General features: G+C 35.7%; 1 protein-coding gene across 1 annotated transcript; it reads right to left on the bottom strand.

Annotated features, from left to right (window-relative positions):
- Positions 1-1,545: 1,545 nt before the first annotated feature.
- On the bottom strand, positions 1,546-11,087 carry LOC144959874 (uncharacterized). Its single transcript, XM_078892691.1, has 5 exons — positions 10,823-11,087; positions 5,459-7,644; positions 4,629-4,811; positions 3,508-3,687; positions 1,546-2,507 (listed from the first exon to the last, which is right to left on the bottom strand). The coding sequence occupies exons 1-5, from the start codon at positions 10,915-10,917 to the stop codon at positions 2,224-2,226; spliced, it is 2,928 nt and encodes a 975-aa protein (XP_078748817.1). The 5' UTR covers positions 10,918-11,087; the 3' UTR covers positions 1,546-2,223.
- Between the last annotated feature and the right edge of the window lie 5,735 nt (positions 11,088-16,822).

The raw sequence follows: 16,822 nt of genomic DNA, 5'->3' as shown, positions 1-16,822 counted from the left end.
GAATGGGTAGCTGGGTTTGTTAGATCTGGCGAAAAGTCACCACGGACCCCACTTATTACTTATTAACTTATTACCGCATCCACCCCCTCTTATTATAACTTCACGTCTCTCTCTTACTCTTCAATGCTCGCTGCCCTCTAATGTGTCAACGCCACGAACAACTCGATCAACTCCTTGGGCGATGCCATTATCTCTGTTAATGGGGATAAATTTCAAATTTTATTAAATTATCGAAGTAACAATGAAGTACGGTGAGCAAATAAAGAAGGCATCACCCCTCTTCTCTAATTAGGTTACAATTTGAAATGAGTGTGACTACTCCGTGTGTTTTACTCCTGTAGACCACGGTTTTCATCGTGTAGCGGTCTTTAACGGTTCAAGAATGAACGATCCCACGGTCCCAAAGGTCAAAACGGTTCGAACTTCCAACAGTCTCTCAGGAATGTTCAATGTCGAAAAGGACCGGTCCTTGCGGTTTTCATTTCCCAGGGACCGTAGGACCGTGGTCTATAAGCTTGCCAAGGACCGCCCCGCACTACCAGTAATGTAACAGAAATATTAATCTCGCTGTTGAGGGATTAAAGCAAATCTTTAATTTTTCGAGTGAACGAAATGGACTTGTATTGTCAAGGTGTTGTCGCATTATGTCTCGTCGCTTTATTTTTTTGTTGTATTCTCTTTCGTGATTCATTTTTGATTACGTTTGGAATAATTAAAATCTACTGGTATTGTCATTTCATTGTGAATGTGATTATTTGTGGTTGAAATATTATTTTTTAAAGGTAAAAAAAAAATAATAATTAAAAAAAATTAATTAAAAAATAAATAAATAAATAAATAAATAAATAACTTTAAAAAAAAATAAAAAGATAAATTTTAAAAAAATAAATAAAAAAAAAAATAAAATAAAAATAAATTTAAAAAAAAAAAAAAAAAAAAAAACAAATATATATATATATATATATATATATATATATATATATATATATATATATATATATATATATATATATATATATATATATATATATGACCGAATCATCTTTGCCCCACCACTGTAAATAGGCTAGAACCGCCACTGATCATCTTCCTTTTTTAATTGGCTGAAATTACCTAATACTAATAGTGCCGAACGCAGTGTAAAACGGGTAAAAACAAAACAAACAGGTCTGGGTCATTTTTTTTTTTTTTTTTTTTTTTTGGAAAGGGAGGGGGGGGGGGGGGAGTGTTATTGTTGCTGTTTATTTCGTTTTTGGCTTTTTTTTTATTACTTTCAGATTCGGAATTTAAGATTTGATTTTGGCTCAAAATTAATGAAAATGTACTTTGTGAAAATCAGATAAGGATATTATGTTCAAATTTAAATGCACTATATTACTTCTTAAGTATGCACAGGGTAGTTAAAATTGATAGGATCACGTGTTTTTAAACTGTTGAAATTTTGACATTTTGCTGGCAAATTTTTGGGTTTAAAATGGCAAAAAACTGCGGGGACAGGCTATTGTCACTGCTGAGTCACTACTTATGCAGTTTTTATTTGTCTCCTTTTATTTTTATTTTATACGTTTTAAAATCGGTAGGCTGATTTCAACCAGTTCATTGTTTTCTATCTCTAGGCCCACTTTATTTTGTAAATTGTCATGTGTTTTTGATGTCTTCTTTCTTTTTTTTTTTTTTTCAAGAAGTGTGTTTTTAAATTGTACCAAAAAGCAAATCAATGTTGCACACACATAATGGACACATAATATTACGAGATTTTAACTACTCTTCCGTCCGTTTCCAAGTCACTAATATGACCTGAAACTGTCACTCATAATAAATACAAATACTCAAGCACAAATTTACGGTAATTTGTAAATATATTAGGTACACTCATGCCTACGAATAAATTGATGGTATTCGGAAAACAGTGTTGATATGACGAATCAAGAACTCTTTTAATGATAGAAAATGTATTGTCCAATAATCAGCTTTGCCTCCAATATGAATATTATATTTGAGAAGAAAACGTCCATGCAGGTCATTTCAGAATAAGCCTTTGCATTTTAGAGGTCTCGTCACTGCTTTTAAATCACTTGGAAAAGTGTGATGAAAATCCTGGATGCTTTTTTTTCATGAAACGATCATTAATTTTAATATAATGAAAGGATGTTTAATATTAAAATTAAGCATTTAGGGGATTTCTCATGCTACTTTTAGTATTTGTCTTAGCATTTGAGATTATCACACCACTTCTCTAGGTCGTATTGATACCGTAACAAATTTCATGGAATAGCTGGGTCCCTTCCAAGGCTTCCAAGTTATACCATCGAATAGCTTGTCTGGAATAATCCCGTCTTTGTAATAGAGACCCATCAAATTAGATTGATAGCATTTATAGTACCACCCGGCCCCCTTGAATCTCTTGGCACAGCTGCCTCCCATTTCTTTCTTCAGCAGATCATTGTCCAAATCATATGTGCTGAATTTCATTCCACTGTGTTTGGCCAAACCATCTCCAGCTGTTCCTGATACGTGAATGAAAAAGATAAGAAAGATATAAAATTGATTGGATTTGGATGAAAGACCATACACAATCAGGACAAGAATTATCTTAAATTATTGATGGGTGGGATCTTCTGACCTCCCATAGTGGGCAGGCGGTCACTTGCTGTGTCTTCTATCCTCCTTTATCTGTTTTTTCTTGGAATGAGATTACTCGCCTTCGTCATGGCCCTGGCCGGAAACAGTCAAATGTGTAGAAGTAGAAATAATTTTGGGAGATAATATTTTTTTCCTTGTAAATCATCTCTCTGTTATGTACTGTAATGTTTTAGTTTTGAATATCATGTTTTGTAAGCATTTGAGTGTATTCCTCTTGGTGGGATCCTGTGCTTGTGTCTGGATGGGACTTTCAGTGCTTTCAAACAAAGCAAATTGATAGTTTGCTCTTGGAATCTACTTCCGTTCCCTATTTGAACCGGTCCCCTTTGTCTTACTTTTTCTTGAGTGCTTTTAATTGTTTCCTATTTATTGACGCTCATATGACTAAATGTATTAAAAGCACCGTTAAACCCTTAAAGACAAGCCTGTCTCAAAGTGAACAAATACCTCCACTAGGATTCAACAAAGCATTGACAGTGAAGTCGTGCTGTATTCAAAAAGTTCTTAACCATAAAATATTGTGGCACCTAATCGCCTGAAACAATCGATATCTACTTTCGGCTCTCTAAATGTTAAATTTATACCAGTTAGACTGATTCTATCAGTGATAGTTTGCAACTTGCTCTTGAAAACGATTAATGTTTGTAGCTAACATAAAACCTGTATGTTGGCTTGTAGCGAGAACCAATAGCTTTGATTTAATTGGTCAAACTCATGTCAGCAAACAATCTGAATGGCATCTGTTATTGTGATGGGTTTTATTTTTTAAATCCTGTTTGAGGGTTGCACCAGCAAAGTCAATTATCAATTTTTAATATTTATATAAAACTTATTGCGACGTGATCCTAACTAGCTTATATTTACCTGAGTAGCCATGCACATGCAGTTTAAAGTGTTCCTTTTCATCGTCAACCCAGAAATTATCATAGAGAGCGTGCCTTGTATTCCCCTCCCAGTCTGTCAGATCCACTCGGAGGCTGTAGTGTTTTTGATTACTCAAGTAGTGAACAACTTTATTCCCAATATAATGTTCAGAACGGGGAACTGAAAATGATAAAAATGACATCATTAATAATAAATGTTGTCTTGATGGACGCATGTTTATATATAAAGTACTACAAATGGATGGGACGTTTAGATGGTTTCAAGCAATGAAGTACATGTGAGTGATAGAAGATAGCATTTTTTTTTTTGGTCATTCATTATGACTTTAATTGGTTGATTGACGAAGGCTGATATTGTCTCAATTTGCTTTTATATACGATGCTCTCTAGTGAAGATCTAAATTAGTCTTCTAGCTTTTAACTATCCCACCACTAAACGTGCCAGGGCACTGTGAAACCCATAAAAACAACCAAAAACAAATCACTTGTGGTATCGCGGGCCATGAATGCCCTATTCAATCATAATGTGATCTGACAAGTTCTTCAGCCTTCCGGATTTGTGTGTGTGTATATATCTAAATATCTTTTGACTTGACACTTTCAATATTTTTTTTTTTGAGGGGGGGGGGGGTATCAATGATCATATAACATTGAATGGTATATGATACGAATAGCGTTCTTGTGACGGAAATGCCCTAGTTCAATCCCTAGCCTTTTACTTTTAGTATAAGATTTTCCCCCAACAGCAATGTTTGGGTCGCCGAGTCTAGTTTAGAGACACCGGAGTTCTTTGAGATATATTAAATGTCTTGATTAAATGGTAATAAACTTTTTTTTCACGTTTTACTAAACAATATGTTAAGTACAGTTGCTATGCTATAGCATAGGCATTGAGACTATTAATTATATATAATTTTTAAAAGCCTGAAGACGGACCACTGTCCACGAAAATTTTTTTAAATTTTTTTTGTTTTGTTTGTTTTTGTTTGTTCCCCCCCCCCCCCCCCCCCCCCCCCCCCCCCCCCCCCCCCCCATTTTATTTTCAAGTACTTCAAAATGTGAAAATAACGAATCTTACAATAAGTCAGAAAGTAATCTTACATCCAAACCCTTCTTTGTAATTTTCGAAGTCTTTGTAGAAGTTCTCTCGTCCTCCTTCCCTCTTGAGTAACACTGTCCATCCTTCATCGTCGCAGTAAACGTTGACGGATGAATCTAGACCAGCAATAAACACTTTGGCCGTCCTTCTCTCAACGCCTTCCTTTTTATAAAGATCATAACAGTCTGTAAATTAAAGGAGAAAATGACAATTAGAAGTTAAAAGGCTGTGACTTTAAGTCAATATTCTTGTACTGATGATGACGATGATGAATTACTAACCAGACGTGATTGAGTACGTGGGAGATGGATACTGTTACTGTTAGATATCAAGTTGAGATGCGATTTTAAAATAATGATGACGACCACAACAGCGATGTTGTTAGCTGGATACAAGTAAAACCACGACGGTTTCTACAATCTTATGACAGACTACTTGCATTGTATGGAATTGATAGTAGATTCTATGTTATAGCTTGCTTGTTAACAATGATTCATTTTGTAACATGGTGAGAATTGAAATGCGTAATATAAATCATTTGCAACAACATGATTTACTCTCTCTCTCTCTCTCTCTCTCTCTCTCTCTCTCTCTCTCTCTCTCTTGGTTAGGGTCTTCACCTACTTTTTGGCCGATGGGGTCACTCTTGTCATATTATCTTCTGCCATTTTAAAATCAATTAACCTGTTTTGCCGCTGTTGTCCCACCCCCCCCCCCTCCCTCTCTCTCTCTCTCTCTCTCTCTCTCTCTCTCTCTCTCTCTCTCTCTCTCTCTCTCTCTCTCTCTCTCTCCTTCATTTAATAATTTATTTTGATAAAGGAAAGCAACTTACCTGCTGGATTGTCGCCTAAAGGCGGGTATATAATGCGATGTTCCATATGTTTTCTTTCATCCACTTTCCCCTTAGAGTGTCGATCCCTTTCCTCATTGTTTGCTGACATTTTTGGGTTCTTCACTTGAGTCTGACCCTTTGTATCTGCTGAAGGCACATTCGCCGAATCATTGTCTTGTGTTTTCAAGTTGTCCTCTATAGATAGTTGTTCATTTATTAAGGCATCGTCTTCCTTAACATCCCCCTTTACCATGAAAGTTCTCCCATTGTTAAAACTGTCATGTGGTTTTTCTTTAGATATCTCTCGATTTTCTTTAGCGAGATTTTGAGAATTGACACCATAGTTACCGGGTGGTCCTGGACTCTCCAAGGGCAAAAATGCACTGTCGGGCACTGTTTTTCTTGGAAGATGATTGTTTTCATCATCGATGCCGTTATCAGAGTAAAACTTCCCTTTGTTGCCTGTTGACAAAACAAAGTTAAGTAATGCCCTCAATTCATCGGTTCCCAATTTTTCCTTGGCACCGTGTTTGCCAATTTCTTGCACTTGTGAGAGGATAGTTGCTATCAGAGCTGCCTGATCCATGATCATTTTGAAGAGCTGTCTATTTTGTTCCTCTAGAATTGATGACCTGCTCTGTATCTGCTGAATGTTCATTGATTGGTTTGCCACAACTTGTGACAACTCCCAAATGCGAGACTTTTGTCGCGTGATTAGTTGGAAATTATTTTCAGTTTTTGGTTGATCTGTAGGACATGGTTTAATTTTAGTACGGTACGACTTTATACTTGAAATTTGCTCCCTTTGTTTTCTTTTCAAAGTACTATGTTCACGTTGCAGATGATTGTAACTTTGATTTAGTTGATATAATTTATTTTCTAGTTTCAGTAGTTTGTTTTCAAGATGTTGAATTGAAATCATATCGTCCTTTGCATTTGAAGATTGCGTCAGAAATGTATTCTCTAATTTAACCAAAGTAAGTTCCAGATTATCAATTTTTTGCTTTGTTTGCCTTTCATGTCCCGCGATAAAAGAATGTAATTCTATTGTGTTAAGTGGATTTGATATTTTTTCTTTTTCCATCACATTTTCACCGCGATCTTCTTTTGATTTGTTTGCCTCTTCCTGTTTTATTGCGTCTGATTTCTCATCGCTTACCCAATATGCTTCATTGTGGTTCTCTTTTAAGTCCGGCGTTGTTTCTTGTTCATTATCATTATTATTATCACTGTTGTGACTAGTCACGCCATGATCGCAACTACCTGATCCACTTCTTTTTTCACTTTCATGTTCACTTAGTTTGCTCTTAGATTCATTTTCACCCTGATTTCTGTGATTATCCAAATTCGTTTCATTCTCATCTGATACTGACACCATTTCTTCATCATCAAATTTGTTATGCATTTCATTTGTGCTAAGAGGCACCATTGAGTTATGTGATTTTCTTAACCCATGCATGTTGTAAAGATCTAGATACTTGAAAGAGCACGTCGTTTCATCCTTTTCATGTGTATCCGCTTCTATTGCTGCAATATCATTTTGGTCGTCTGGAATTATGTTGTAGTGTAACAAATCAGTATCTGCTTTGTGAGATCCTTGATTTAAATAATAAGATTCGGAATTATCTGAATTGTCAGTGCCGTAATTTTGTCGTGGATCAACATCGTCATCCTCATCTTCTAAAATTGACAAGTCGGTTGGATCTACATCGGGTCGAACAGGGTTATCCCCTTCATTCTGTTGCCCTGGAACAAAGGTCTCGTCATTAGGTACTTCCAAAGGGGCGTTACCATTTGTAACATCATCAAAGTTGGTATAACGACCTTCAGAGATTAAGGACTCGTCCTTATCCGCCTCCAATTCCTCAGAAATATTAATATGAAGTTGTGCATGTTCTTTCTCGGTCTTCTTTTCTCCTGAATTAATTTGTACATTTGTTGGTCTATAATATTTTATGTCAAATTCATTGAAATCAGGTTGCTCGTCGTCTTTTTCTTCCAAAATGTAATGGTGGAAGTTTTCCAGGAGAGAACAAGGTCTCATCACCTTTATGTCACCATACTCTTCTGTGAAGTATCGAATTTTGCGAAGTGATGATGCCTGCCATCCACTTAGATTTATGCCATTGTTTTTTATATGGTTAACAAATCCTGTGTGCCAAGCTGTGACGTCACATAAAGCTTGTCTGAAATTTGATGCAAATGAGAAATTTATAGGACAGTGTTGAATAAAAAGTATTGTCAAAACACCCAAGAGAGGATGGAATTTTCGACCGGAATTAAAAAAGAAAGAAAAAAAGACTATTGTATTGTCGATGGCCGAGTCAGTGTCTCGTAATATTGTAAGTTATATAAAGTTAAGCGACGTTTGAAGTCGCCATTGACAAAATACCACTCTGATCTCGGAAATATGTTTCTTGGTGAGAATTTCGCACAGATCACTACAGACAGTTCATGGCGAAATATTTTATAGGTAGTGACGGATATTGCATCGGCGCATGATACGAAAAAATTAAAATGGCGCTGTGGAAAAAAACAACTTCATATTCATATAGCCTGTGAGCTGAGCTTGGTCGACCGTGATACTTTGCTGGCACCTTTGTATTCATTGGCTAAATAAACATAAACACATAATAATAAAAAAAAAAATAAGGATCAAAAACAACAACCCAAAAAAATTGAACATTAAACAGAGATAAACAGAACACTTTCGTCTTTGTTTGCTTGCTTTTTTATCTCCATTGTTTCTCTAGCTGCTAGTGCTAGCACTGGGATAATGTGGATTGACAAGTATCCCCATGTTTGATGTGATCAATACTTTATACTCGCTCTTTTCTTTGTACAAAAATCAATAACTGTGGCGTAGTTCTTCAGTGTCATTGTAATTGTATTGATAAAAAATGACCATTGATCATTTAATGTTTTTTTTTAAACCACAGTTAATAGTTTTTCTATCTTTATTTGTTGTTTTTACACATTTATCTTAATGCCGTGGTCGTTTTTGCTTTTGATGGAGAAGCATTTTCATGATATCTACAATAGTTTTTATCTGGGTGGGGTTCCTACCTCCCATAGTGGGCAGGGAGGTACTTATTGTGTCTTCTATCCCCCTATATCTGTTTTCCAACTTGCATTCTGTCTTTGTCTTGGAATGAGATTGCTTGGTTTTGTCCTGGCCCTGGTCGGGGTCCTGACTTGGAGGGAAACAGTCAAATGCATAGTTATTGTTTTGGGAGATGATATTTTTTTTCCTTGTAAATCATCTCTCTGTTATGTATTATTATATTTGTTCTAATTTATAATGTAAGCATTTGAGTGTATTCCTCTTAGAGGGGGCAGTGCTTGTGTCCAGATGAGACATATTGGTGATTTCAAACTAAGAACACTGATGGTATGCTCTTGGAATCTACATCTGATCCCTATTTGTTCCCAGTTCCCCTTTGTCTTACTTTTTCTTGGATGCTTTAATTGCAATTCTAGAACTTTTTACTGTCCCATTTTCTTCCTTTTTACTGGCGCTGATATAACCTAAATGTGTTGCAAGCGCCGTAAAACCCTTAAAAAAAACAAAAACAAACAATAGTTTTTATTTTGATGATGAAGTTATAATGGTGATGCTGGTGGTGAGGATGGTGATGATGATGACGATGATGATGATGATGGTTGTAGTGGTGATGACGAGGACTGATCTTGATGCTGATGCTGAATCTGTTATTACTATTGCTGTTGCTATTGCTGCTGCTGATGATGATGATAACAACAAGAAGGGGGAGGAGAACGACGGCGATAATTCGAAAGGTGTGGAGGAAGATCCCTGCCTCTGAAATTAAATGTTATAACCTTCAATATAGCTCATAGTGGCGCCGATAACTCTGTATTTTTGTATTCTGTCTCGTGTTGTTACAAAGTCAAGCATTTATGGCGGCCAGTGGTGACCGGATTGGTGACAATGATCGCAAAACCCATGCTCCAAATGAGCAACAGGCTGAAGACAGAAACGGATGTTATGAGAGTTCCAGTACAAAATGGACGCCTATCAGGCAACTTGCATTATAATTATATAAATAGAATGTGGTTCTTTGTGGCCTGCAGGATGATTAAATAAAATCAATGAAGCGCATTGAGAATGACAAGAGTTTGGAAATGTACATGTTCATAAATTAATTTCATTTACCATTATATTCCATTTCAGTATTGAATCTATACAAATCCTTGTCATAACGCCATGTCTGGAACCAGGGCATAAAATAATAATAATTTGGACTTGCCTAACAATTCGAAAGTTAGTACGGTACTATTTTATAATATATACAATTTTGTCTTACACGCGCAAATACAATAAGAAAAATTACAAGAATATTTTTAAGGATCAGTTGTAGAACTTATTTCATGATGTTAAATTTTCTTCATTTTCATGAGAATAGTGCATTTTTTAATTAGGGCAGGTCTTGGTCTGTGAGATGACATTCATTCTCTCTTGGAGCTTTTTGTCGTTATGCTAGAACGATGCTGCATGTTTTGTTTTCCCCACTTTCTGGCTGGGATCCTTGGCGAAAGGAGTAGTCATATGTCATGTTTATTTACCTTGGGAGATGATTTTTCTTGTGTGTAAACTACTTATTGTTTTGTTATGCTTGCGTTTTTGAGTGATCTTATAATATGTGGCACCATCATCTCAAAACAGTATTATTTTGGGACGTACCGGTCCCCCAAAAACCAATTTAGAGTTTAAATTCATGATAAGGAATAGGAACTTTAACTTGTTTTGTTTTTTTCTTTTATTTATTTAATTATTTATGTATTTATTTGTTTTTGTGTTTTTTTAAAATTATTATAATGTTGTTTTGTTTTGTTTTTGCAATGTAAGAAATTGTATCTAGTCTCCACCATAACGCCTATAAATCAAGCCTAAGTAGGCCTATCAAAATTTGTGGCTAAACATTCCCTTTCTAGTACCTTGCCAACCCCTATATAATATCGCTTTTGATATGGTCGTGGATCACACATCAATATCTCTGACAGATTGCCGGGTTGTTTTTTTTTTTCTTATTTCGTTAAATAACAAGAACAAAAACAAAACAAAAAAGAAAAAAAAATATCGAAAAATAAAAACCCCAACAACAACGGAAAAAAAAAATAATAATAATAATAATAATAATAATAATAATAATAATAATAATAATAATAATAATAATAATAATAATAATAATAATAATAATAATAATAATGATAATAGTAATAATAATTAACTGAGAGAAAAAATACAAACAAAACAGTTTCAAACGACGGTAAACACAGAAAAAACAAATCTAAAAGGATATTTTTATACACTGATTTTCAATCACTAACAGAAATCCAACTTACTTGTCTCCGCATGTGCTTGGTATCAATAAAGAAAAAATAACAACACAAAGTATGTTTATTTTCCACATTGGGAATTTGCCTAATGTCAAAACCATTATCTTGCTTCCACTACAAAGTCTGATAATACGAATCAGTTTTATTTTCTTTTGTTGTTATCCTCTGACAATAATGGTAACAGTTCCTATTTCTGCGAAAGTTGACTGACCAAATACTGTGTCTTTTTTGCGTATACTGTTTCTACGCTTTTTATGAGTCTTTTATAGACGCTGATAGTGTCACACGCAAAAAGCTCCACGATTTCAAAACAAGTTACACGTACACAATATCCCGGTAAACGTATTTCCTGCTCTACGTCAATTCATTGTGACTTTCAATAATAATAAATAAACAGTTTGGTTAGTAACACTTTACACACTAATACTAATTCTGGGATTCTGTTCGATAACGACTTCATTCAATACTGAATGGAAATTGTGGTAACAGGCGGTGGTTTGATTATTGATCACTTGATGCAAATCGCTAAATTGAGAACTGACACGTCAAAACTTGAGAGATGTTGCAACAACTGAATTGAATTGAATTGAATGAAAGTTGTTTGTCAGGGCCAAAACATAAAAAGTTGTTTTATACTCTCTCTCTCTCTCTCTCTCTCTCTCTCTCTCTCTCTCTCTCTCTCTCTCTCTCTCTCTCTCTCTCTCTCTCTCTCTCTCTCTCTCTCTCTCTCTCTCTCTAAGAAATAAACAGAGGGTCGAAGAAAAAAAATTACCCTACACAATTTTATCCAGTATCCTGTGTGAGCACCAGCTGACTATGCATGGTTGTATCCGGCGTCGTATAGAGTGTGTGAGTGCAGAAATTTGTTGTTGGGTTATTGCAGCATACAGTTCTCTCAGCGCTTGTCCCAGAAGCTGGAAAGTCGAACTCCAAAGCATGTATTGACAGTCTCCCCAATTCATCCCATATGTGCTCAATGGGAGACATGTCAGATTGCATGGCTGACCAATCAATGGTTTTGATGTTGTGTTCCTCGAAGTCCATCGTCAACATTCACCACATGAGGTCTCGCGTTGTCTTGCTCCAACAAGGTAACTTCTCTGTTTGTTGTGGGAAAAGGCAAGATGTGCGATCTCAGAATTGTGTCAATGTAGATTTGTGCTGTTATTCTACCGTCGACAAAGACAAGTTCTGTTCGATGGGTAGAGCCTGCGACCGATCAATCTTCCACATCGTTGAACGTCTTTGACGCCATATTATATGTGAGTAAAGCGCTCCCTCTCTCTCCGCCAGATCCGTACTCTGCCGTCAGCAATACTCTTCAACTGTCGTAACGTCACTTCCTTCCTAATGACGCATGGTAACTTAGTAACACTGGCTATAAACTATCGGAACAATGGCGGACGCCCGTATGAAATATTTCTCCGGCGAGCATAAAGGGTATCCAGAGGAAAAAAAACAAACAAATACATTTGATCATGTTTTGACTTTTACACATTCTGATCACAAGACATATGAAAAGTTCTAGCCAGCATGCAAAATAAAAAGTAATGATTTTCTTTATTTAGAACCAAGATGGCCGCCGTTGCCGGGCGGCGTGACATCAGACTATTGAATCGTATTGATAGTGCGAAACAACCCCCGTCTGTGAACAACACTCTGTCCCATTGAGGTTCGTACCAAAGATTGCGATGTCAGTCGGCTGTTGACATCACAGACTAGTCTCCCTAGTCTGTGATTGACATGTTCTTCTGTCAGATGAGTTCCGACCATAGCCCTACTATAATGACTCTTTTAGTCCGCCATGGTTCCGACGTAAGGTCGACGGCACTTTAATCCACCGTTTTTCACCCGACGTCAAAGTGTAGTGGAGGAAACGTTGAAGTTATTCGCTGCCCCTCACACGTTTGCAAAGGGATCTTCCTCCTGACGCCGGATGATCTCGCGGTCCTTTTGTTATGAAGTCGTACTTTTTCTGCCAGGCCCAGGAATATCTGCAACGATGTCAGTTTTTCTGTGTGTTTTTTTTTTCATTTTCTAAAAGATTTTTGACAGCAGTTTTGGAACATAATTAAACTCTTCTCCAATCGTTCTTGATTATGCACCGGCTATATGCATGTCAATAGCTTGATTTCGTTGAAACTGTAAGTTTCGACATGGCCTCATGATAGCTTTGCGACGAATAACTATTTCTTTGTCCCGTTTCCTTTTTATGGACCTTAAGTGACGTAATTGAGTTGTTTTTAAACGCCATCAAATATCAAATATTTCAAAAAATAAAATGCGTTAACAGCTCATTCCAGCCAAACTGCACAAAATGGGTATACATCGGTGCTAACTAAGAGACAGTAAAAAGCATTGTCTTATATTATTGCCGTACGGTGCGTCATAATTGGTCAGAATCAGCGTGGGTGCGCAACCGGATGCGCGGGTTGACGGAGGTAGGAAACAATAACAAACCCACATGGTTGCCATTACCTCCACCATCATTCTCGCTCACGGTTTGTGGAAAGCACTTCATTACAGGCACGTAATAGTGAATCTAGTTTTTGTTTTGAACATTTCTATTATTATTCTTTGTAAATTGACCCATATTAAAAGAAACATACAAACAAAACAGGCATGACCAGTCACTAACAATGCCGTGTAGTGTGTAGACAGTAACACAGTACGGTGAACATGACTGACACTGGGATCGGAATGTCGGAACCCATGAGTCGTTCGCAACTCTGCCTCACGTATTCATTTAATCAGTCAATTTAATTTTTATTAAGCTTGCGTAAAACATACAAACAAAAAAGACATGACCAGTCACTAACAATGCAGTGTAGTGTGTAGACAGTAACACGGTACGGTGAACATGAATGACACTGGGATCGGAATGTCGGAACACAGTAGTCGTTCGCAACTCAGCCTCGCGTACTCATTTAATCAGTCAATTTAAATTTCATTTAGCTTGCCTATTCTTCAAGTTTATGATATATTCACTTTTTCTATTTAAAAAGGGTAATCCAAACAGACCATAAAAACGATTTTATAATAAGCCGACTTCAACTTCCATCACTTACGACACGAACTTATTTTGGGTGGGTTTTTTTAACAAAACCGTTTGACTCAAACTAAAGCTTCGGCATTGGATAAGGAGCGAGGTCCCTGTTGCCATCTTGCTTAGTTTATACAGAGACTGGGTTGCCAGCTTGGCTGTTCTTGATAAATAGTAGTAAATAGCACAACCTTGTGCAATGAGAGATAGAGAGAGAGAGAGAGATTTTGAACAAAAAACGAATATCTCTCTCTCTCTCTTACCCTCTCTCTCTCTCTCTTGCCCTCTCTCTCTCTCTCTCTCTCACTCTCTCTCTCTCTCTCTCTCTCTCTCTCTCTCTCTTCTCTCTCTCTCTCTCCCTCTCTCTCTCTCTCTTTTCCTATTTCATCTGTCACACTGTTTGACAATCTTCTTCACCTGGCTCACTTGTACTTGTAATATCGGGTGTAAGGTAAAATTTTGAACAATTATTATTATTTATAAAATGCAGAAACTTTGCAAATAAACCGATAGACTAGATATTAATTCGATTCGAAAAGTGAAACACAAAAGGAGAATTTGCGAATACCCGGTCCAGACATAAGCGTCATGGTCTTATTTATAAAGTGCAGAATCTTTGCAAATAAACGGATAAAATAGAGATTAATTCGATTCGAAAAGTGGAACACAAAAGCAGAATTTGCGAATGCCCGGTCCAGACATAAGTGTTATGGTCTTATTTATAAAATCTAGAAACTTTGAAAATAAACGGACAAGATAGAGATTCATTCGATTCGAAAAGTGGAACACAAAGCAGAATTTGCGAATGCCCGGTCCAGACATAAGCGTCATGGTCTTATTTATAAAGTGCAGAAACTTTGCAAATAAACGGATAAGATAGAGATTCATTCGATTCGAAAAGTGGAACACAAAAGCAGAATTTGCGAATGCCCGGTCCAGACATAAGCGTTATGGTCTTATTTATAAAATGCAGAAACTTTGCAAATAAACGGATAAGATAGAGATTCATTCGATTCGAAAAGTGGAACACAAAAGCAGAATTTGCGAATGCCCGGTCCAGACATAAGCGCTATGGTCTTATTTATAAAGTGCAGAAACTTTGCAAATAAACGGATAAGATAGAGATTCATTCGATTCGAAAAGTGGAACACAAAAGCAGAATCTGCGAATGCCCGGTCCAGACATAAGCGTTATGGTCTTATTTATAAAGTGCAGAAACTTTGCAAATAAACGGATAGACTAGATGTTATTTCGATTCGAAAAGTGGAACACAAAAGGAAAATTTGCGAATACCCAGTCCAGACATAAGCGTCATAGTCCTATTTATAAAGTACAGAATCTTTGCAAATAGACGGATAAAATAGAGATTAATTCGATTCGAAAAGTGGAACACAAAAGCAGAATTTGCGAATGCCCGGTCCAGACATAAGCGCTATGGTCTTATTTATAAAGTGCAGAAACTTTGCAAATAAACGGAAAATACAGATTAATTCGATTCGAAAAGTGGAACACAAAAGCAGAATTTGCGAATGCCCGGTCCAGACATAAGCGTTATGGTCTTATTAATAAAATGCAGAAACTTTGCAAATAAACGGATAGACTAGATATTAATTCGATTCGAAAAGTGGAACACAAAAGCAGAATTTGCGAATGCCCGGTCCAGACATAAGCGCTATGGTCTTATTTATAAAGTGCAGAAACTTTGCAAATAAACGGAAAAATAGAGATTAATTCTAATCGAACAGTGGAACACAAAGGCAGAATTTGCGAACAACCGGTCCAGACATAAGCGTTATGGTCTTATTTATAAAGTGCAGAAAATTTGCAAATAAACGGATAAGATAGAGATATATTCGATTCGAAAAGTGGAACACAAAAGCAGAATTTGTGAATACCCGGTCCAGGCATAAGCGTCATGGTCTTGTTTAAATGAAACAATGCCATTTAAAAAAATATATGGTCAATGAGTAATTAAGCTAAATATGCGGAGTTCAAATAGATAATTTGATCTGTGAATTATTTTTATAATTAGCTGTTTTTATTCTCCATCATTTAGGTTATGTGATTAAGTTTATAATTGAAATACAAACTTTATCTCACTTATCAATGTTTTGCAATAAAGGAGAGTGTGAGTGAACCTGAGCAAAGGAAATTATTTGAGAGAGTGATATTTATCATGCTTTTCAGTTTGTAGTTGAATTCTAGAATGGATTCTTTATAGTTCTCATTGATTGTATGTCAGTATGTCAGTCTTTAGGACACCGATTACCCTAATGCGGCCACAATTTACAATGTGACGGCCACAAGCCCGTTAAACATAGAGTGGGGTATTGTTGTTTGCAAGTAATGCTATGGTTTTAATAGGATATCTGTCTCCTATTAAAATACATTCCTGTGTTGGATTTTGGATTAAATTCATGTCTTCTTCGGATTTTGGGATATTTAATTTTCATGGATTGTGATTGTGATTTTCAAGACTATTAATGTAAGTAAATGCCCAAATAGATATTTTTATTCATTTATTCTTTATTTATTTTTTTTAGTTTTGTTTTGTTTTGAAGCATTTATTATAAGAAATATTGTACATATGCACTTATACACCAAAGACTATATCCTTTCAACTGCTTATTATTATTATTATTATTATTATTATTATTATTATTATTATTATTATTATTATTATTATTATTATTATTATATTATTATTATTATATGATAATAATAATAATAATAATAATAATAATAATAATATAATAATAATAATAATATAATAATAATAATAATAATAATAATAATAATAATATAATAATAATAATAATAATAATAATATAATAAGTGCATTGAGTGAAATCCCAATCATGGTTGCCCAAATAAAACTGGCGCTAGAATCCGACTACCTGTCTAAACGAATGTTGTTTGTACGATACATACTAACTACACGTTCAATATCGGGGGCAGAAAAT

The sequence above is a fragment of the Berghia stephanieae genome, chromosome 1, assembly GCF_034508935.2.
Source record: "Berghia stephanieae isolate SIO BIC M18660-M18661 chromosome 1, UCSD_Bste_1.3, whole genome shotgun sequence".
In the NCBI taxonomy this organism is placed as follows: Eukaryota; Metazoa; Mollusca; class Gastropoda; order Nudibranchia; family Aeolidiidae; genus Berghia; species Berghia stephanieae.
The sequence above is the reverse complement of the archived record's forward strand: the minus strand, read 5'-3'. Positions and strand labels throughout refer to the sequence as shown.